This window comes from Nomascus leucogenys, chromosome 12 (assembly GCF_006542625.1).
Source record: "Nomascus leucogenys isolate Asia chromosome 12, Asia_NLE_v1, whole genome shotgun sequence".
In the NCBI taxonomy this organism is placed as follows: domain Eukaryota; kingdom Metazoa; phylum Chordata; class Mammalia; order Primates; family Hylobatidae; genus Nomascus; species Nomascus leucogenys.
In genome coordinates this window covers 20,791,172-20,813,386 of record NC_044392.1, presented here as the reverse complement: position 1 = coordinate 20,813,386, position 22,215 = coordinate 20,791,172, and the positions used below count along the sequence as shown (strand labels likewise).

General features: G+C 53.7%; 1 protein-coding gene across 1 annotated transcript in view; it reads left to right on the top strand.

Moving 5' to 3' along the window:
- Positions 1-266: 266 nt before the first annotated feature.
- The window catches only part of KIAA1614 (KIAA1614 ortholog), a 32,720-nt gene continuing 10,771 nt past the window's right edge, over positions 267-22,215 (top strand). The window contains 4 exon segments of the mRNA XM_030823914.1: positions 267-390; positions 3,154-4,100; positions 4,845-4,908; positions 15,440-15,583. Coding sequence (XP_030679774.1) covers positions 341-390; positions 3,154-4,100; positions 4,845-4,908; positions 15,440-15,583 — 1,205 coding nt within the window. The 5' untranslated portion in view covers positions 267-340.

Here is a 22,215-nt window from a genome sequence, read left to right as displayed (position 1 = left end):
CCCTCCACGGCAAAGCCGTGAACCGACAGCTGATGCCACTTCCTTCCCTGCCAGCGCCCTCCCTGCCCGACCCCGCTTCCCCTCCTCTCGCCCGGAGGGAGTGCGGCCCGCGGGGCGCTGCGCCGGCCGGACCCACCCGGGGCCCGAGGGCTGCCCGCAGAGCCGGGAGCTGGCCCGGCCTCGGCGCCGTCCCGGACCCCCGGTCGGCCGCGCCCCGAGGGGCGAGGCCTGCGGGCCGCACTCCCTCCGGCCCCGGATTCGGGGCTGGAAGTCCCTCCCCGAACCCAGCAGCGGGCCTGGGAGGGAGAAGGGGCTGGAGAGGGCCTGGCCTCTCCGAGGGATGGAGGGGACAGAGGCGGCGGCGGCCAAATCCGCGGGCGGCAGCCCCCAGTGAGTATAGAGGAGGCAGCGCCGGGCCGGCCGGGCGGGGGTGGCGGACCGGTGGGGCGGCGGAGCGGGGAGCCCAGGTTGCCCCGGCCACTGGGAAGCGGGCCTCCCACAGACTCGGAGCTGGAAAGGTCGTGGGGAGGCCCGCCCTTCACGTCCATCTTCGTTTGGCCCCTCTGAGTTAGGGGAAATACATCACAGTGTTTGGGCCACAGAACCAGGCAGCTCCGAGCTGACATATCTTCCCGAAAGCCCGTGCCCAGGGGACTCCAGTGGGAGGGTCTCATTCTTTAAGGTCTCTGGCGTGCTGTTCCAGAGTTTACCCATCAACAATTCTTACTTTAATTTTTTGGAGCCAGGGTCTCGCTCTGTCGCCCAGGCTGGAGTGCAGTGATGCGATCATGGCTCACTGCAACCTCGACCTCCCGGGCTCAAGCCTGGCCTTCTCTGGCTTCAGCCTCCCCAAAAACAAAAAGTTCTTTTAACTTAACAGAAATTGCTCATATTACATTCTAATCCCCTGTTTTCTGGATTGGACTTTAGAGGAGAAGAAGGAGATGCAAAGAGAAACTTGCTGCATTCTAGATTAACTCATAGAACAAATTATTTCTGTCCTCCTAAAGATAATCCTTAAACTTTACTGGCTTAAAACTGGTGTGACATTTCGCATTATATGTGTATTTTGCTTTATAAAATATGTACATTCCTGAAAGCTTGTGTGTAAATTGAATTGTAATAAACGACTACAGAGAGACTTGCCATTTAAGAGAATTTTATGGTGAATCCTTGGGCAGTGTTACAAAGTGGATGACTCCTAATTTGTAGTGAATACACGTAAGGATTTTTATGCACAAAGTTTACTTCAAGTGGGGCACATCTAGATGTATGATATTAAAGTTGTATTTTTCTCAGAAGGTAGAATCAATATTAAAACACTGTGGCACGTAGATATGCATGCAACACCCTGAGTCAAACCCCTGCTCACCTTCATTCCTTGTGAAGGGGTAAACATCAGCCATGCTGCTAAGGATCTGTGCAGCGCTGGCAAGCCACCTAGCCTCTGGGGATGGAACATTGTCATTTACGGAATAAGGGGAGAAGGGTTAAGTGATCACTACATGTTTTGGAAAAGGCCTGGGCTTGGAATGAGAAGCTATAGATTGCAAACTGGGCCTCCTCTTAGCATCTGTGTATTGTAATCTCTGCCTCAGTTTCTCCATCTGTAGAAGTATATAATAAAGCCATTCTTTCTTTTTCTTTTTCCTTTTTTTTTTTTTTTTTTTTTTTTTTGAGACAGAGTCTTGCTCTATCGCCCAGGCTGGAGTGCAGTGGCGGGATCTTGGCTCACTGTAACCTCCGCCTTCTGGGTTCAAGTGATTCTGCTGCTTCTGCCTTCCAAGTAGCTGGGACTACAGGTGCCTGCCACCACGCTCAGCTAATTTTTTGTATTTTTTGTATTTTTTATATTTATTTATTTATTTATTTTTGAGACAGAGTCTTGCTCTGTCGCCCAGGCTGGAGTGCAGTGGTGCAATCTTGGCTCACTGCAATCTCTGCCACCTGAGTTCAAGCAATTACCTTGCCTCAGCCTCTTGAGTAGCTGGGACTACAGGTGAGCAGCACTCCTGACCTCATGACCCACCCGCCTCAGCCTCCCAAAGTGCTGGGATTACAGGTGTGAGCCACCGCTCCTGGTCAGTAATGCCATTCTGTTAGGGACAGGATTATTGGGGGGGAGTGTGTTTGAAAGCACTTGCAGTCCCGCCTGGCATAAAGCAGATGCCTGATCGGCATTCCTGACTGGTCAAGGTCTCCCTTTGAGCTCAACCCCATGCTGTGGTCCTGTGGCTTGTGCATCAGGGGTCAGGGGTGAGGTTGGATGCAGCACCTTCTACTGGAGGTGAGATCCTGCTCGATGTCTTCCTGATGTCTATCAACCTCATTGGCTCCCCTTGGAGAGGGAAGAGCATGTTGCCTGTTAACAGATGCGGGCATCCTCTACTGAAACTACCCTTCAGCAAAGCAAGAGGCTAGGGATTGGGAAATCACCCTGGTTTTCACTCTGGTCCACATTTGGCATAGGATTAGTTGTCCTCTGAAGCTTCATTTTGCCCATCTGTAAAATGGGGATAGAAAAACTAGAACACTACTGAGACTTGGAAGAAAAAATTCGACAATAACTTATTTGCACTCTTCAATGACTTGCATTTTTTTAAAAAGTGCTTTCATGTTATCTATAGCAGGGGTCCCCAACCCCCAGGCCACGAACCAATAGCGGTCCACAGACCATAGCAGTCTGTGGCCTGTTAGGAACCAGGCCACACAGCAGGAGGTGAGTGGCGGCGAGCAAGTGAGCATTACCACCTGAGCATTACCACCTGAGCCCGGCCTCCTGTCAGATGAGCAGTGGCATTAGATTTTCATAGGAGCACAAATTTTATTGTGAACTGAGCATGTGAGGGAGCTAAGGTGCAAGCTCCTTATGAGAATCTAACTAATGCCTCATGATGTGAGGTGGAACAGTTTCATCCCAAAACCATTCCACCCCACCCTGCCCCTGATCCATGGAAAAACTGTCTTCCATGAAACCAGTCCCTCTGGTGCCAAAAAGGTTGGGGACCACTGATCTAGAGAGCATCCCCTGCTCTGTCTCCAGGTTACTTTCATCTGGACAGGACTCAACACCAAGACACTTTGGGGCCCCGGGAGGTTGTGGGGGTTAGTCCTGTGCTGGGTCTCAGGAGCTCTGTCTGTTTTCTCCTCCAGAGGGCCCAAGACAGGGAGTGGAACAGCCAGCCCCATGGAGGGGACCTCAGCTGTGGAGTGGAGTGGTCCTGAGCCACAACTGGATAATGGACATCCCCCAGGACCCTGGCCTTGCCCTCAGGAAAACAGAACATCCAGCCCGATGGCCCTCCAGCCTCCCAGGGTATGGGGGGTACAGCTCCAAGGCCCCTCTGTGCTGGAATCCAAGGTGAGGGCTTTGAAGGAAAAGATGACAGCGGCCAAACAGGGAGTGAGTCCCTGCTCTGCTTCCCATGAGCGGTCATCCCCCAAGAAACCCCAGTGCAGACAAGGCAAGGCAGGCGGAGCTGGGACTCCATCGGAGGGGTCTTTCCTGCCAGGTGCTGTGGTGGCTCCTCATACCCAAAACCTGCCCGATGGGCAGCTGGACGGCAGCATCAATGAGGAGGAACCCGCCAGGGATGGGGGCCCCAGGCTTCCCAGGCCGCCTGCCCCTGGACGTGAGTACTGCGACATGGGGAGCCCATGGCCTCCAGAAGCCGAATGGACACTGCCTGACCATGAGAGAGGTCCGCTGCTGGGGCCCAGCTCTTTGCAACAGAGCCCCATCCATGGAGTTACTCCCGGACGGCCTGGGGGTCCTGGCCCTTGTAATAAAATCATCCACATTCCCAGCCCAAGGACAGGAAGATCCTACCCTTTTCCAGATGGCGTGGTCACAGAGGCAGATCTGGATAGCACATCCCTGACCTCCGAGGAGGACTTTGTCCCCAGGACAGCCCTGCTGGGCGAGCACTGGAGAGCTGGAGACCTGGAGGCTCTGGATGCTGGGAGCAGTGCCTTGTCCCTCTCTGATCAGGTGGAGAGAAACCGCCTGTTGCTGCAGGAGATGCTCAACGTTTCTGGGCAGAGCCCCCGCAAGGTGGGAAGCCCTGCCTGGACTCCGTCCTGGGACACAGCTACACCAGGTGAAGCACACTGTGCAGGTCCAGGTGGTGGGGGGAGCAGGAGGGAATCCAGAGGGAGGAAAAGGGGATGAGGGGGTCCCATAGAGGGAGTGGGGCAGGAAAGGAGGGAGAGCCTGACAGTTGCCTGTCACCAAAATCATCAGGATGGCCTCTTATTCTTGGCTCTGACATAGATTCTTTGCAGCCTCACAGGCAGCCTGTCTGCTGAAGCCCCCCCGCCCCCCGACACTGCAGACCAATGGGAGGCCACCCTGTGTGCTTGGGGTTAGAGGCCACTATGATGTCTTCCTTGAGGCTTGGATTCCTTTCCGGAGTGGCTTTTTGCCTCTCCCTCCAGTGATATGTCCTCGCCCTCAGTGAGGGCCCTCTGGTGGGGCAAGCAGACAGGAACCCCTTCCTAAAAGAGGCTGGGCATTCTAGCAGCTGGGCTGAGCTCAGATGGTAGCACCAATGGGATGTACAAGTGCGTCTCTTTCCCTTCCTGCCTTCTCATTCCAAAATCTCACAAGCTCATTCATCACGGCATGCCTGAGCCCAGGCACGTGGTCCTCTCAGCATATGGCTGGGCCCACAGCAGTCGTCGTGACAGGCTCAGCCTCCAATTTTCAGGCAAGGTGTTGGATTTATCTGGGGAGTAAGTTGCTTCTGGAGAAACCCTTCTCAGTGTTCACTAAGTGGCAGCTGAGAGCCCTGTTTTTGGCTTTTTGGCTCTGTCCTAATCTCTGCTTCTATTCCGGATCCTAGAGCGACCAGTAGGGGACGTGGACTGGGCCTCGGGCACCTCCTTGCAGGACTCCGGCCAGAACAGGTAAGAGCTCAGAGCCCACATTTTCTCTCCCTCCCTCCTCACCGTGGTCCCTCTATTTACTCAGCATCAGGACAGTAGGAGACCTCCCAAAGTGAGAGGGCAGGCAGACTCCTGCACCAGCAGACCAGTGGACATCATCATCCCTGAGACCCTGCAGAAATTGCCAGTAACCCCCACTGCCACATCCCCCAGGCTGGTGCCTCCCTGCTACTTGAGCAAAACCACCAGGGAACAAAGCGCATTGCTAACTACCTGCTCCATGTCCATGGAGCCATTTCCCTTGCCCAGGCCTCTTTATCTTTAAAGTTGGGGAAATAGCATCTGTCTGGTTCACTTCACAGGACCATTATGAGGCCGAAGTGAGATCGTGGTTGTGAAAATCATTGGGGAAAATGTACAAAGCCTTACCCCAATTCCGTTCCCAGTCAAGAGGTTGTGCAGGGATCATGTCAAGGATTTCACCTCCAACCTTACCATGCTATCCCACGGCCTTCGCTGCAGCCCCTCCACCAAATATTTTGGGGAAGCTGGACCCACCGAGGTGTAGCGGGGGAAGTGGGGCTGCCTGTCCTTCATGGTCAGTGTCCTGAGCCAAGCAGGGTGAGAAAAGTACACTCAAGGTGGGAGTGGGGCCATCTGCAGGCCTGACTGCAGCTGGCACCTGCACAGAGGTTGAACCCAGCCTCAGTCTTTGCCAGGCTCCTGGTCCACAAGGCTGAGAGGTCCTGGAGCTCTCGTTTCCCCAGCTGTCTGGTGATATCAGCCTCTGCGAGGTCTTGTGGTTTCTGCGGAGGGCAGAGGCCGACACGGTTGCTGCTCCGGTGCAAGGCAGCTCCTGCACAAATCCCACTCAGTTAGAACCACCCTCCAGAAAACGTGGATGGACCTCTGTCTTAGTCTATTTGGGCTGCTATAACAAAAAGCCTATAGAGGCTGGGTGGCTTACTAACAGAAATTTATTGCTGACAGTTCTGGAGGCTGTGAGGTCCAGGATCAAGGCACGAGCAGATTCAGCGTCTGGTGAAGGCTGCTCTTGATTGATTCATAGATGGTGCCTTCTTGCTGTGCCCTCAGGTGGAGGAAGGGGCAAGGCAGCCCTCTGGGGCCTCTTAGAAGGGCACTAATCCCATTCATGAGGGCCGTGCCCCATGACCTACTCACCTCCCAAAGCTCCACCTCCTAACACCCTCACACTGGGGATACGGTTTCAACCTAGGAGTCTTGGGGAGACACAAACACTGAGTCCACCGTAGTCCCCCACCCCCGCACCTGCCTTAACCAAGCGAGGGCAGCCCAGGTTCATGTGATTGGGCTTCTGCTTGCCTAAGGGCCTGATGGAGAGGGGGATGTCTAGCTCCTTCGTCCTTTGCTATTTATGATTTGGAATCACAGTTGCCTCCCCTTCTGCCAGGAATCTCTTCCCCCACCTCCCTGGCTGCTGTTTCCAGGCCCTTCTCTGGTCCCCAGCTGGCCCTGCCACAGTGTTGAGGAGCGTGACTACAGAAAGGCCCATGGGCCTCAGCCGGCTCCGCTCCCCTGTCTGCCCCCTGTTCAAGTCGCCTTCTGTCTTTTTCCCTCTTTCTGTGCGGAGCCCTGGAGGAAAGGGCTGGGGCAGGTGCCCTCTGCTGCAGAGGTGGTGCCGCCTCTGCCTGCAGCTGCCCCCACCCCCTGCACACTTCCTCCCTCGATGAGGGAAGGGCCCAGTGGGGTGATGCAGCCACTGGGGATTCTGCTTAGTGGTCACTGCTGAAAGGAGAAGCCAAAGCTCCTGACAGCCTGTTGGATACTAAGGAATAAGGCCCCCTCATTTCCAAGGAGGAGACCTCAACCGTGGGGGAAGGAGGGACTTTCCCTTAGTGCTGTGAGGAGATGGTATTTGTGTAGAATCCTCAGGACGGGGGTTCCTGGGCCATTGTTTAACCTGCCAGGCCCCCAGCAGCCATGGGCTGCATTTCAGAGTTCAGGCAGGGTGTGCGCACCTGTGTACTGTATGGTGTATGCCTGTGTGTGTGGAGAGAGAGAGAAGGTCTCTTAGTGAGTTTTAGGACCCTGTTCAAAGACTGTTAACAAAATGTCCCCTTAGAGTGCCTGGCGATCAGGGCAAAGAGTGTTGTGGGGAAACATGCATTATTTGGGAGTCATTCCGAGTACCCTGCTGGCCTCACTTGGTGCTCTGCAGTGAGGTCCCTGCTGAGTAGACGCCCAGGCTGTAGGGCCATGTCTTGAAGCCCCTCAGATAGGGTTCCCTGTCTGTCTCTATCCCCGAGTCTCCTGGGCAGACATTAAAGGTGGTCCCCAAGACCCTGCAGGGCTCCCTCTCTCCCCAGAGCAGGATGGAGTGATTGATGTTACTTCTGTATCAATGAACTTCCCAAGAGACCTCTGGAGTAAGGCACACTTCCCTCGGCTCTATGCCCCGGGAGTGCCACTCGAAGCCAGGGTCCTGGGGCTTAGTGTCTGTTCTAAGGGGCTTAGGACTTTGGGGAGAGAATGCTGAGGCTGTGGCAGACCATTCGATGGCCACCCCAAAGGGGCCCCAGGACATCAGTCAGGACATGCTGTGGCAGGAGGAAAGCGCAGGACCTCACTCATGAGGTCATGAGCCCCTTGGATCTTCTGAGGGTTTGAGGTCCTGCTTCACATTCAGTCAAGTGTTGCAATCAAATAACCATTACAACCAAGTTAACCCAGCATGCATCTGATGGTGTCCATAATGGTTACTGCTCTGCAGGCAATGGGAGGAGGAGCTCATGACATGATGGTGACAGCAGAGCTCAACACAGCAGGCAGGCTGGGGGCAGACTGGGGGCGGGCTGGGGGCAGGCTGGGGGCGGGCTGGGGCTGGCCTGGCTTGTGTGGGGCAGTCACCAGGAGTCAGCCTTGGAGGCAACGACCCAGGACCTTAAAGGCTAAGGGTCAGATGCGGAGGAGACCCCCGGTCCCCAACCCCAGGGTTGTCCCCCCTCTAATAAGGGGCAAGAGAAGGCTCAGTTGCAGAGGACTGGAGCCTCCTAGTGGCAGGCAAAAGCCCATGCCAGCAGCTGCCATTTTTGAGCTCTTAATTATGTGGCAAAAGCTATGCTAAGTGCTGTTCCTTCTTTCCCATTTGATCCTAATAACAAATTGTATTTTTCACGCACGTCCGTGTGAAGAGACCACCAAACAGACTTTGTGTGAGCAACAAGGCTGTTTATTTCACCTGGGTGCAGACGGGCTGAGTCCGAAAAGAGAACGAAGGGAGATAGGGGTGGGGCCGTTTTATAGGATTTGGGTGGGTAGTGGAAAATTACAATCAAAGGGGGTTTTTCTCTTACGGGCAGGGGCAGGGGTCACAAGGTGCTCAGTGGAGGAGATTTTGAGCCAGGAGAAGGGATTTCACAAGGTAATGTCATCAGGTAAGGCAGGAACCAGCCATTTTCACTTCTTTTGTGATTCTTCACTTGCTTCAGGCCATCTGGACATAAAGGTGCAGGTCACAGGGGATACTATGGCTTAGCTTGGGCTCAGAGCCCTGAGAGTATTTATTGTTCCTGTTTCACTGACAGAGAGACCTCTCTGGTGGGGGAGTTAAGTGACTTGCCCAGGATCCTCTAGCTGCCAAGTATTGGAGCCAGGTTTCGCACTCAGGGCTGCCAGCCCCAAGGGCTGCGCTCTCACCATCGTGCAGCACTGCCACAAGCCGCCCTGTCCCTGCCCCGACAGGCCACCCCTTGGGCTAGGAATCTGGGAGTCTCCTTCCCCTCCTAGCCTGCTCTGTTCTCAGGTGTGGGCAAAGAAGGGCAGGTGATGGACTCCATGGGATATGCTTATTTTTCTCCTAGGTCACTATTAGGATGATTCAGGAAATGGGGTTTGGATTTTGGGGGAGAGGATGAGGTGAGACGTTGGGCCTCACAGAGGGCAAAAGGGATCTGTGCCTGGAAGGACTCATAAGAGAGAAGTGGGAGGACATTGAAATAAGGGGCCGCGCTCAGGCTGTCTCTGTACCAGCTCTGGCCCCTTCCCTTCCTTGAGCCTCTGAGAGACATACTGGGATTGCAGATTGCTTTAGGATTCCGCTAATCCAGCGCAAGTGAAAGGGTGTGACAGTGAGGAGCGCAGCAATCAGGGCAACGCTGGCTCCAGACCCCGCACCAGATCCACTTTGGAGGCTCAGGAGCCCGCGCCAGGGCGGCCGGCCCGAGGCCCTCACATGGAGGCAGTGCTTCTGCGTGGCCCAGGCCCACCCTGGTGCAAATCAGGACCTTCTGTGTGTGTGTGATTTGGGAGGCCCCAGGTCCTGAATGTGTCTGCAGGGGCTTTAGTTACTGGTTGCTGTGGGGAGAAGGGAGCAGAGAAGGTCTCGGTTTTGTTTTATGTGTGCTGTAGTGATGAGGGAAGCGCAGGGAACATCCTACGTTGTTTATTTTCCCCTCATCCCTGTGGTGGACTTGTGCCCCTGTGGGGATCCACAAGCCCGGTCCCTGGTGTGCACACCCTTCAGGAAAGCCCTGCGAGTGATCGCAGACCAGAACACTTCACACAGGGAAGGGGAGGGCAGGTCCCAATCTTCAGGCCCTGCTGGGATTCCTGGGGAGTAAAAACTCCCTCCCCTCAAGCAGTTTCTAGACTCTAAGTTAAAGACAGGCAGCCCTAAAGAATTTCAGGGGCTTGGCCTGTGCTTCAAGTGGTCAGGCCCTCAGCTGTGAGAAAAATCTCAGGCTTTTAAAGCTTAATATGTTAATTAGCATTTTTGGAAACTGAGATAGGAAAAAACCAAAATGTTTTTCCTGCGTTCACACACTCAACACAGCACAGAGCACTTCACCTCGAGCCACCAGAGCGTGTGCAGATGTTTCCCACACGCCAAGCAATTCTCCGGCAGACCCCAGCTGGCTGCCCTGTGACTCCACTCATTTCTGACGCTGTCTACCTGCAGATAGGATCGGGCCCCACAGGTTGAGGGCTCAGTTCCACAAGACCACGCCCACTTCAGATGCCAATCGCAAGTCCCAGGTTGTGACCTGCACTTTGGACCAACCAGCTATAAATGGGGGTTCCCACTGTTCCTTCCTTGGGTTTAATTTTATAGGTCGGCTCACAGAATGCAAGGAAACACTTTACTTGCATTTACCCATTTCTTATGAAGAATGTTATAAAAGACATGAACAGCCATGTGAGGAGAGGCATGGGGCAAGGTATGGGAGATGGGGCACCACCCCCCAGAAACCTTCACAAGCCCAGCTGTTCTAAGCTGTCCTGCCAGTCCTTTGGGTGTTTGTGGAGGCCTCATTACATAGGCATGATTGATTACATCATTGGCCACTGTGAGTCAGCTCAAACTTCAGCCCCTCTCCCCTGACAGAGGTTAGGAGGTGGGGCTTAATGTTCCAACCCTCAAAATGATTGGTGTTTCTGGTGACCAGCCCACATCCTGAAGCTATCTAGGGACCCTCAGCCACCAGCCGTCTCATTACCATACAAAAGACACTCTGCTCATTCCTGAGATTCCAAGGGTTTAGGAGCTGTGTGCCAGGCACCAGGAGCGGGGACCAAATTCGTATTTATTAGATCACAGAAGCACAGAGCTCCCCTGGGAGCCGGCCACTGGGTGTGATCCAGTGCAATTTCACATGGAACTGGCCACTTTTGCTCTTACTGTGCCCTGCACCGGCTGCAGCCATAGCTGGCACTGGTGTATCTCCTCCCTGAGCTCCTTGGGGCAAGAACTGTGCTGTTCTTGTCTCCGGGCCCCAGTGCCTGCAAATGTACAGGGAAAAGTCACTCAGAAATGTTTGGCAGAGGCACGTAGTAAAGAGTGTGAGTAAGGGCTCAGCAAGGAGGCATGGGGAGTCCCGGCTGAGTGCGGGAGAAGAGACACTCCGGCACCACCCCAGCATGCCCAGGGCTGTAGAGGTGCCTGAGAACACCCCAGGGCACGGGTGTAACCAAGAACAGAAAAATGGCTGAGCCCCTGCCTGTCCTTACCAACCCCCTAGCTCCCATCCTGCCCCACTGATACACACGCACAAAGGAAAGCCCCGTACCACTCCCAGCCCCACCGAGACTAAAGCAAAAGAAAAAATTAAATGTAACCACTCAACAGTGTTTTCGGATACATAACACGCTCCCAGTGTCTGACCCTGGGTGGAGGAGGAAGCCCTACCACAAACCCAGTGCCACCTGGAGCCTCCAGATACCCTGTCCCATGCTGCGTCATTGCCACGCCCACATACACATCACACATGAAAATCTCATGATGGTCCCAATCTTTACCAATCAAGGAGCTTGAGAAAGTCCATTTACCCAAGGCAATTCATCTGGTGGGAGCTAGTCTGAAATTCTAGGAAAGGAAGCCCTCTCCTCTGCCTGCCAGAGTTGAACAGGCCACTGGTCCCCCATCTGAGGGCATCACAGACACCCGCCTCCTCTGTGGCCACCCAGGTCCCACACCTGAGGCCAAGAGGTTCTCACCAAAGGGGCAGCCCAAAGCCTCCTTCTGGGGCTCCGCAGGGAATCTGTTCCTCTTCAGGAAGGCAGGGGCAGGGTGACTCTGCTCTCCTCAGAAGTCAGCGTCTTAGGCGTGCACTGCAGGCCTCCACACTGCAGATCCTTTCGAAGGTGTTGAAGGAGGTGGGTTCTCCCAGCTGCCATTCCTAAGGACTCCCACTCCTCCTTCTCCATTGACAGGAGGGCCCACTGACTGTCTGGGAGTCAGCTTTCCTTCACGACCAATCGGCCACCTCCTGTTTTCTATCCTATGGAAGCCACCTTTTCCATAGAGCCCTGTCAAGGGCTTTTCAAAGTCCAGAGCAAAGCCACCAGGTCCCCTCCAGCTACAAGATGGTGTTTGTCATTTCAAATGTGCCTTCCCCTTGCTGACTACAAGGTGATCTCTTCACAGGTGACTTTAGTATATGTTTGGGGATTCCACCCTTTGCTTAGTAAGGGGGTGAGAGTAGCTTAACAAAACAGTGGTGCTAATGATAAAATAATAATAATAATAATAAATGCTAACATTTATGGACTCTTACCAAGTGCCCAGCTCTGTGCTAATCTCTTTTAAAGGAGTCACTCTCACTTATCTTAAAAACTGAGCCCTTATTTAGCAGATAGGGAAACTGAGGCTCAACTCCTAAGTAACCTGCCAGGGTGACACAGCTAGGAAGTGGCTGTCCAGGGAGTAGAACCCCAGGCAGCCTGCCCCCAAGCCACACACTTCCCTGCCACTCTAGGCTGTGTCCTGTCCATGTCCTGCAGACCTGGGAGGAAGGGACCTGTGCAAGCAAGCACGACAGTATGAGACTAGGTCCCTGCCCTCATGGAGCACATGACCCAGAATCAGTTCCAGGTGCACCTTTTCCACTTCCCGTCATTCAGAAAATTGCACACAGAATCACAGTAGGAGAGCTCTATCCGTGGTCATCAGAAAGCTTTCAAATACGCAAACATGGAACAAATGCTAAGCAGAAAAGTTTCTCTGTGTTCTGTACACTCCATATTCTCCCTCTACTGGGTGCATCCTGGAATCTGGGAAGCGGCAGATCCCTCTACATTCCCAATTATTTCCCCATCCATGTACCTGAGTTGAAAGGGTTAAACAGACTTGCTGAGCTTATTATTTTAATCCAGGATTATGATGGCTGCAGAAGAAGGCCACTCTGTCCCCTTGACCTCCTTGGCTAGGAAAGCAATGGTGGTTCTCCTGCCCCAGCTGGCTGGAGGGAAAGCAAAGCCATAGCTAAGCCTGTCCCTCCACCAGGAAACTGGCCGAGACGGGAGTGCCCAGAGCAGGAGGGGACCACACGCTGCCCTTTGTCCTTGTGAACCAGTCGAGGACACAGGTGGCTGGAGGGGTGGGGGAAGGGCCAGCATACTCTAGTGGAACTCTAGTTTTCCCCAACAATGAGCTCTTTATAGGCTCTGCCACTGTCAGGGCCAAACATCTGTGGTGGGAACTCCCCCAAGGGGGGACCTTGAAATCCCACACCCCACCTTATGGCATATCAGACAATGTGGCCAAAGATCTGGGCTCACAGGGTAGCACTGTGAGTCCTCTCCCCTCTCCAGCCCCCACTGCTTGCAGATGGGGAAACTGAGGCCCAGGGAGGAAAAGCACTCAGCCACTTTATTCCTACGCTCTACCCTCTGACCTAATGAGCTCCAGAAGTGCAGGCTTTCAAGACAGTGGCAAAAAGCCGTCTCTTCTTAGGCGGGAATTGCCTTTGCCTGGCCATGGCACTGACCACCCCAACCCTTCTAGGAATTTTCCAGAGTAACTCTGGGAGCTAGGAGGTGGGCAGTGAGATGGGACAGACTCAGCACCCACCTCATTTTGCCTGCTTGCTCCCTGCTTCAGAGAAAGACCACCTTCCCTCCACAGGGCTGGTCAGGCCCTCGCTTCACCAGGATGCACGTTGACCTTGGCTGCAGTCTGTGAAGGTGACTGCCACTCCTCCGTGCTCAGTGTGGTACTGCATGGATGCCTCCAGGCGCCTAAAAAGCCCTGCTTTTCTAATCAGTGGAGAACCAGCTTTGTCTGCCAGGAACTGAAGCAAGACAGCTGATGAGAAAAAAAAAAAAAAGTAACAGCTCCAAGAGGAGGGAGCGGAAAGGAAATAGCAAAGCTGGAAAATGGCTTTAAAACCTGGGGGCAAGGCTGATCCTGGCAGCATCTGGCCAGCTGCCTGGGGGCCCTCCTGCCTGCCCACCAGGTCTTGTGACAAATGCCCTCTGACAGCCGTGGAACCACAGCTGTCACCGGAAGGCTCCGAGTGTGCGGGCTGGCAGCCAGAGGCCCACGGCTGCAGGGGCGCCTCTCCGGGCTGGTAACCTCATTATCTCTGCTGTCGGAGCAGGAGCCCCAGGGAGCACAGCTGCTCTTGGCCGCCTTGGAGGAGCTGTCTGCTCGGGAAGCTGTGCAGAGGGAGGCCTCTCCTGCCAAAGGAGGCTTCACGGGGCAGCGGGCCTGGAGATTCGCTTTCACATCACTCCAGTAAAGCCCTCCTTGTTCCAAAGCCATGCCTGGGCCCTGCCAGCGTTCACAGGCACAGATGGTGCCTTTCTTCTAGCAGTCTCCTCCTGCTCCCCAGCAGCCCCAAAGCAGGGTTTGATGCAAATAGTGGGAAGAAAAAGAAAAGGAAACAAGAAAAGAAATCATAGTCTGCCCAGAGTTTGTCCAAGGATGTCCAAGGAAGCCTTCCTTGGAGGCCTCAGAGCTGTGCCATTTCCACTCACATCTCTGTCACCCAGGAAACTGCCTGGTCCCTTCCCCCAGTCAGGACCAGGCCCCCTTTTCCACATGGAAAAGGGGTGGGGTGAGGGGCTGCAGGTCTGAGATCAGGACCTGCTGGAGCCCTGTGGACCCTCACTGTTGAGGACAGCCCAGCATATGTGATGGCCAGGACAGGGGCAGCCAGTGGGGAATGATGAAGTTACCCCGAAGAGCGTGTCTGCCCCCAGCCACAAACATCCTCTGCCTGCCCTGAGACCCAAGGCGGGAGAGGACAGAAGGTGCGCAACGGTGCTGGAGGCAGTGGGCTGGCTGTCGTGTGCTCTGCTCGGCTTGCAATTGACGTTCAACCTTGAACAATGTGCCAGCGTTCTTCTCTGCTCTGGACACCCTCATCTGTCAAGTGGAGAGAACATCTGCCCTCGGCCAGCCTGGCTGGGGAGAGCAAGCTCCATGGAGAACAACGTCTTGTCAGTGGGAGACTGTGGGTTGCTGTTATAGCTGTAACCCAGCGCGGGCTGTATGTCACTGGCTGAGAGACAGCTTTGAAAACGGACTGCTGTCATTTTCTGCCACTCTGGACTGGCCAGGGAGGCAGCACATCTGGTAGGGGGTGGGGGCTTGTGGAGGACCCTTATTATTATGAAAATCGAGCCATTTGCTGGCTTGGTTTGGGTCCAGCTTAATTTCTCTCAGCCCTGAGCCTGTGAGCCCTGAGCTGGTGCCTGATGGTTTTGGATTGGGACTAAGGCAAGAAAACACCAGGATTTATAAAAATGCCATTCCCCCAAAGGGCCCAATCTATGCTGGACAGAGCCCTGATTCTTTGCATCTGCAGTGGGCACTAGTGTGGTGCTGTGTGTGGGTGCAGAGAGACAGAAGGAGAGAGAGGTGATGCGTGGAGAGACCATCTGTCTGGGCACAGGCCCAGCTCAACAACCCCAGGCCCTTTCTCCCTCCTCCTCCTCCCAGATAGCTCCTGCTGTCTGCCTGGGGAAGGAACAATAGAATAATCTGGAGACTCTCCTACCCTTTCTAGATCCTCTTGAGGTCTCTGCCTCCAGTGCCTGAGCAGATGTCCAAAGCCGGGCCAACTCCCCAGCCCCCATCCAGAACCATACAGGGCCATTTCCCAGCCCCAGGCCGCAGGCCCCAGGCCCCCAGGCTGGGTTCCCTGTGCGTGGGTGCCAGAGGAGGAGGGCTGCCCATGCAGGGCTTTTTCTGGCAGAGCCAGTGCTTGACACTGCTAAAGCCCTCCTAATCCGCGTTATTTTCTTCTAATCCCTCCCCCACCACCCTGGCCTGTGTGCCACCCTGCAGGACCGTTGGTCCCAAGCCGGAGCCTGTGCTGAGCCCCAGGCATGAGGAAGCCACGCATCTGCTGCAGCGTGCCCGCATGAAGGCCAAGACCCGGCCCCTCCGTGCCAGCCATGACATCGTGCCCACCATTACCCAGGGCAGCCGGTGAGTGGGACCTGGGCCAGGCTCGCCTGGGAGGGCCATAGCAGGGAAGAGTCAGCAGTGGGAAGAAGTGGGATCTAGCCAAATGCTGCTGCTCACTCCTGTGTGTGTGTGTGTGTGTGTGTGTGTGTGTGTGTGTGTGTGTGTTGTTTTCCATATAAGGCTCTTGCTTTGATCATTTAGTCAGTCAACACACTTTTCCTGAGGGCCTACAGTCAAGCACTGAGATACAAAGATGAGTGAAACATGATCTGGATCCCTGGGGGGGATGGAGGTCACAGTCTCCAGGGAGAGAGGGGAACAGATATTCAATTATGTGGACTGTGGTGTAAGAGAGGAAAAGTGTGTGTGCTGAACTGGAAACTGTTAACTCCACCTGGAAAGGACAGGTGAGGCTCTTGAGAGAAAGTGACTTCTCAGCTGAGGCTTGATGGAAGTATAGATATGCACTGGGTAGATGAGAGAGGCAAGGGTAAGCGTCCCGGGGATGGAAACTGAGCAGAAGTGCTGTGCTCAGGAGTTCAGCCAGGCTAGAGGGTAAGGATGTGCAGGCTGTGGCGTGAAGGCTGGAGGGCTCAGTTGGGCCAGGTCATGGAGGCCTCCAGGCCTGCAGAACAGTTGGACAACTGGATGTCTGCTGCAGTATCTGGGAGCCACTGCAGGACTCTGGGCAGGGGGGCAGCATGATCACACTTCAGTGATGCCTTTCTAGCTGCTGAGATGTGTTGAATCTGGGAGACTGGTGTGCTGAGGAGGATGCTGCCATGGCCCTGCTGAGCGGTACAGAGGGAAGAGTCTGGAGACCTCACATGGACCCCAAGAACCAGAAGCAAGCAGGCTTAGTGAGGCGACAGAGGAGCGCAACACCTACAGCCAGACCACGCGGGCTTGACTTTTGGTTCTGGCACTTAGCTGGGTGCCTCTGCGGAAGTCTGTGTGCCTCAGTTACCTCACCCACAAAATGGGAACTGTAGTAGTGCCTGTCTTACAGGGTTGCCGTGGGGCTATGTGAGCTAATACGTGTAAAGTTTAGAACAGCGCCCGCCACGCAGTGAGTGCTGCAGGACTGTGAGCTCTAACGACTCCTCATTTAGTTGCAGGGGTGTGGGAGGTGTGAGAAGGGAGGCATCTGGAATGAGCCCAGGGTTCTGCCTCGGTGTCTGTGTGTTTGGTGGGGCCTCAGCCGAGGGGCGAGGCCTCAGTGCAGGGTCAGGCCTCGGAGGGGTAGGTGCTCCCAGAACATCCACTGGAAATGCCCACCAGGCAGTAGGATACAGGATCTTTAGAGGAGGAGAGATCAGAACTGAAGATTTGGGTGTCATCCCTGATTTCATAATGCTACAGCCATGGTAAGGTAGGAAAAAAACAAGGTCAAGGACATTCAGACCAGCACATCACACACATGACTGCCCCCTGAGCAACACACTGCATCCCCCTCTTCCTGCCTGTTCCGCCTGTGGTGCACCTTGAAGAATCACTTACACGTGGACTTCACCACCACACAGAGCTGTCTTCCAGTCATGCGCCTGGGCCTGAGATGAGGCTGCCAGGTATGCCAGGTCTCACCAGGCCCAAGCAGGACCACTTCTGCAGCTAGCAAAGCCTGTGGCTTCACTGGCATGGTGGACATGCTGCATCAGCCTGTTTGAATCACCATGTGGCACTGGAGGGAGCAGGGGTTCTTAGGGAGCAGGGATCTTGGTGGAACTGGACCACATGCTCTTTGATGGAGGGTGCTGAACTGCTCATCAAAGGCTAAGGACCTTCATGGAACCACTGAGATGACTCCTTCATGAGCAGAGGTCATTGTGACCCTTAGGAGAGGGGGTCAGAAGACCCTAAATCCTGGCAAGGGGTGCCAAACAGACTACCCTTGTATTTCCACATTTTGGGCCTTGCCTCTCTCTCTAGATGGAGGGCACTGGATAGGAATGGGCATGGTTGGCCGGGCACAGTGGCTAACGCCTGTAATCCCACCACTTTGGGAGGCTGAGGCGGGCGGATAATGAGGTCAGGAGATCGAGATCATCCTGGCTAACATGGTGAAACCCCATCTCTACTAAAGATACAAAAAATTAGCTGGGCGTGGTGGCAGGCGCCTGTAGTCCCAGCTACTTGGGAGGCTGAGGGAGGAGAATCACTTGAACCCGGGAGGCGGAGGTTGCAGTGAGCCGAGATCACACCACTGCACTCTAGCCCGGGCTACAGAGCAAGACTTCATCTCAAAAAAAAAAAAAAGGAATGGGCATGACTTCTTCAGGGCATCCTAACTATTCTTCTTCACATACATAAATATATGGTGAGAAATCTCAGACTTCCAAGCAACTATCCTATTCTACTTTGTAGAGGCATTTAGGTTAGGTCGGATAGCCTCAAAATAGTCAAGACTATCTGCAAAACAGATTGCATTGTGTAAAGGTCCTCTTGCACACTTCTTCCTCAGATCACTCTAGCAGCTCACAACAACCCCAATCGCTAACTTTAAAGTAGGCTCCCTTTTGCAGGCTGTCTCCAGGCCATAGAAATGCTATAGAATTGCAAGGTGACCCACTTTAGCAGCTGCTGTGTCCAGAAAAGAATTACTATGACTTGGCAGCGCTGGCGAATCCTCAGAGGGTATAGCTGAAAAATCAACGCCAGATGGCTTGCTGCAGATGCTTCTAAAGGTTACGCTCCGTCAAATCACCCTGGAGGGCCATGCTGAGTTAACATGGCAATGGCACACAGGCCCCAGGCCTCAGTTAGATGCAGGAGGCCCCATCCCTAGCCCAGATGCATCACTTCTAAAGAGCGGCTTGGTGAAAGGTGATGGAAGAGGAGGGGCAGGCAGAGCAGTCTCAGAGGGCATTCTTTATCCTAGGTCTGGCTAGAGGCAGCTAGGGCAAGCCTGAACAGACAGGGACTCCAGAAGGTGAAGAGGTAGCAGCAGCTGCATTTTTCTGGAAACAAATTAATACAGAAATGGAGCACCTCCTGGAAGCACAAGATTTTGTCGTTTTGGGGTTAGACGTGCCTAGATTGGTGTTTCTGATGGCAGGAGGACAGGACATGTCAGCAAGAGGCAGGGCTGGGAGGGTGACACTGTAAGTGGTACTGTCCCGGGTCAGAGAGAGTGGCTGTGTTGAGACTGCAGAGCTTGCGTACATCACATTGATTATGTGGTTAGGGGAGCAATGCTATGGAAAGTGGGACTCTGGAAAGGGGTCCCTGTGAAGCCATATGTCTCCAGGACTGTGGCGGGATCCTCCCCTAGAGGAGTGACTACTGGAGCCTCTGTGGAGCGTCACCTTGAGAACTTGGCAGGCGTGGGATTTGCTCAACGCTTAGCTGCCTCATTCGTCCTGCACTTGTCTCCAAAATCCTCATCCTGCCTTTATGCACTGTTGCTGACACTGCTAGTGGGGGTTTCTGGGTTTGAATAATTGGGTTGAAAGCACCTTATGTGATTAAGCGCTCCTCAATTTCTCTTTTTAGAACAAAAATGTCTGCCTCTGCAGTGAATTCCAGGATTGCTCAATTCACCATCCTGTGTGTGAAAGTTAAGACCACTGATGTGGCTCATGGGACCTGGGCTCCCTTGTTAGATTAGGACCGTACCGCCTTTAAAGCTAGGCTCTTTTCCTCCCCTAGAAATTACAGCCCACACCCTGCCAGCAGACAGGGCACTAGCTTTTGGGGCCTGTGGAGGGGTCATTGTGTGAAGCTGTGTGCGGAATCTCCCCGTGGGCCTTTGCCTGCATTGCGTCGGCTGGGCTGGGAGGGCGTCCTTTCTGTGCAGTGGGCTAGGCTGTTTCTCTGGATGGAGTCTTCCTTTTGGGGGCTATGGGGAGGGAAGCATGCTTCTGAAGAGCTCACCATGAGCTCCACATGAACAGGGACCCCACAGCTGACCTAGATACAAGTAAGTACAGGTAGGGCCCAGAATCCTCGTGTGGGTTCTCTGGGGCTCAGAGTCCCAGCGCTTTACAATCCCCAACAGAAAATCGTCACCACCACAGTTATTAATATCAGAGGGGCCTCCCCATGACCATATTGAAATGAGTAGTGAGATCCTGCACTGTCTTCAGCAGCGGGGTGTCCTGTTCAGTAGCCTACATCTCTCGGCTACAAATCCCTCTCTGAAAGGAGGGCTGCAGTATGACTTTCGGGGGCCCTAGGCACTTTTGCCTTCATGGGCCTCTTGCTCCATAAAAAAAAATTAAAAAATATTTCATGACCATGCTGGTTGAAACATAAATATGTCATTCTATATTAAAATGTTTTATTTGACCCAAAAGTTTATTTTCTTCTGATTTTAAAAGAAATTACAACATTTTCCTGGGCCCCTGTCCATATTGTGTGTCCTCGGCATAGTGGCTGTTGTACCTGATGAATGAGTAGCCCTGGCTGAACGTGAGTTCCAGAAAACAGGCTGACCGACACCTCTTCAGTGTTCCCCAGAGCAGCCTTTTTAAGCACAAGATCTGCTGAAATCTCAAAGCAGGCAGATCTACTTGCTTAGGAGGAGTTTGTGTGTGTGTGTGTGTTTTGTTTTGTTTTTGTTTGTTTTTTTCGAGACAGGGTCTTGCTCTGTTGCCCAGTATGGAGTGTAGCAGCACAATCTTGGCTCACTGCAACCTCTGCCTCCTGGGTTCAAGCAATTCTCATGCCTCAGCCTCCCAAGTAGCTGGGACTACAGGCACGCATCACCACTCCCGGCTAATTTTTTCTACTTTTAGTAGAGACAGGGTTTCATCGTGTTGCCCAGGCTGGTCTTCAACTCCTGAGCTCAGGCAATCCGACCACCTTGGCCTTCAAAGTGCTAGGATCACAGGCATGAGCCAGTGGCGTTCTTTTTTTAAAAAAATTTCATTCTGGAGCAGTGCTTATGGGGGGAAATGACTGGAGGCAGGGGTAGGAGTAGGTGTGGAGCCCCCATTGTCCATTGCCTTTTGCATTGCAGTGAGCACTCAGCATCTAATAAATAGAAGTCAAATGCCAGTAGGCTAAGAAGAAAGATCCAGGAAATGAGGCAGGAGGGTTGCATGAGGTCAGGGAAGGAGACCTGGAGGCCCTGAAGGCCCGGGAGTGTAAGAGGAAGCAGGAAGGAATGTGGGGGGCCTGCATTTTCCCTCCAAAGTGTATGCACTTGACCCTGTGCCCTCTTCTGGGTTGGTGTGATAAAGGCTGTGCTCCAGTTGGACCTACAGACAGGAGGCAGTGGAGAGGCTGGATAAGAGGCCACTGCAGGGGTCCAGTGTGGGTGATAAAGAAGTGAAAAATGAAAGAAACAAGAAATGGAATCCCAACACTTAGCAGTGGATTGGTGGGGAGGCCACTGCCAGGAAAAGGAAGGGAGAACTATGGTCCTTACTTGGGTGCCTTCTGATAGAAAATGGCCTGTGGGCCTGGGTCTATTTGCACAGTGGCCTGAAACTCGGGTTACCTGGCGCCAGGTGGCCCTGGTGTGAGATGTGTACAGGTGTCTTCCGGAACTGAGCAGGACTTGACTGTTTGCCACAGTGTCTCCCAGGGCCAAAGTGGATGACAGATGGGCAGACTCCCCAGCACAGCAGTGCCATCCCCAGCAAAAGCAGGACGAGAATGTGTGTGAGGGCTGGGGAGGGGCAGTGCCTGGAGTGGGGGTTGAAACAGTCAAGACTCAGGGGCCAAGGAGAAACATCACTGTTGCCTTATCTGAATTTTGCATAAGCAAGGTGATGTGGAACCCTGAGTGGAAACTTCAGGAGCAATTGCTTAGAAACCCTGACTTTAAAGCTGGTCGCGGTGGCTCATGCCTGTAATCCCAGCACTTTGGGAGGTCGAGGTGGGCGGATCACCTGAGGTCGGGAGTTCAAGACCAGCCTGACCAACATGGAGAAACCCCGTCCCTACTAAAAATACAAAATTAGTCGGGCGTGGGGGCACATGCCTATAATCCCAGCTACTCGGGCGGCTGAGGCAGGAGAATCGCTTGAACCTGGGAGGCTGAGATCACACCATTGCACTCCAGCCTGGGCAACAAGAGTGAAACTCCGTCTCAAAAAAAAAAAAAGAAAAGAAAAGAAAAAGAAACCCTGACTTTAGGCTGGGCGCAGTGGTGCACACCTGTAATACCAGAACTTTGGGAGGCCGAGGTGGGAGGATCACTTGCACCCAGGAGTTCGAGACCAGCCTGGCCAACATAGTGAGACCTCATCTGTACAAAAAATAACCAACATAAGCCAGATATGGTGAAGCACACCTGTGGTCCCAGCTACTTGGGAAGCTGAGGTGGGAGGATCACTTGAGCCCCAAAGATTGAGGCTGTAGTGAGCCGAGATCATGTCACTGCCCTCCAGCCTGGGCATCATAGAGAGATCCTGCCACTAAAAAAAAAAAAAAAAAAAAGAAAAGAAAAAGAAACTCTGACTTCAATTCCCACACAGCCTCTCTTTTAAGTGGAGACTGACTTAAAATATCCTGTTCCCGTGACAGCATTATAGCAAATACATATTTCCACAATCACTACCAAAAATACATGGTGGTCAGGCTCACTTCCTCTCCCTAACAGACACACACACAGACGCCGACCCACCCCCACCCCCGCAACACACACGTGAGGAGTTCAGCATCTTCCCATTCAATAGTGTTTCATCTTAACTCAGGCTGAGCCA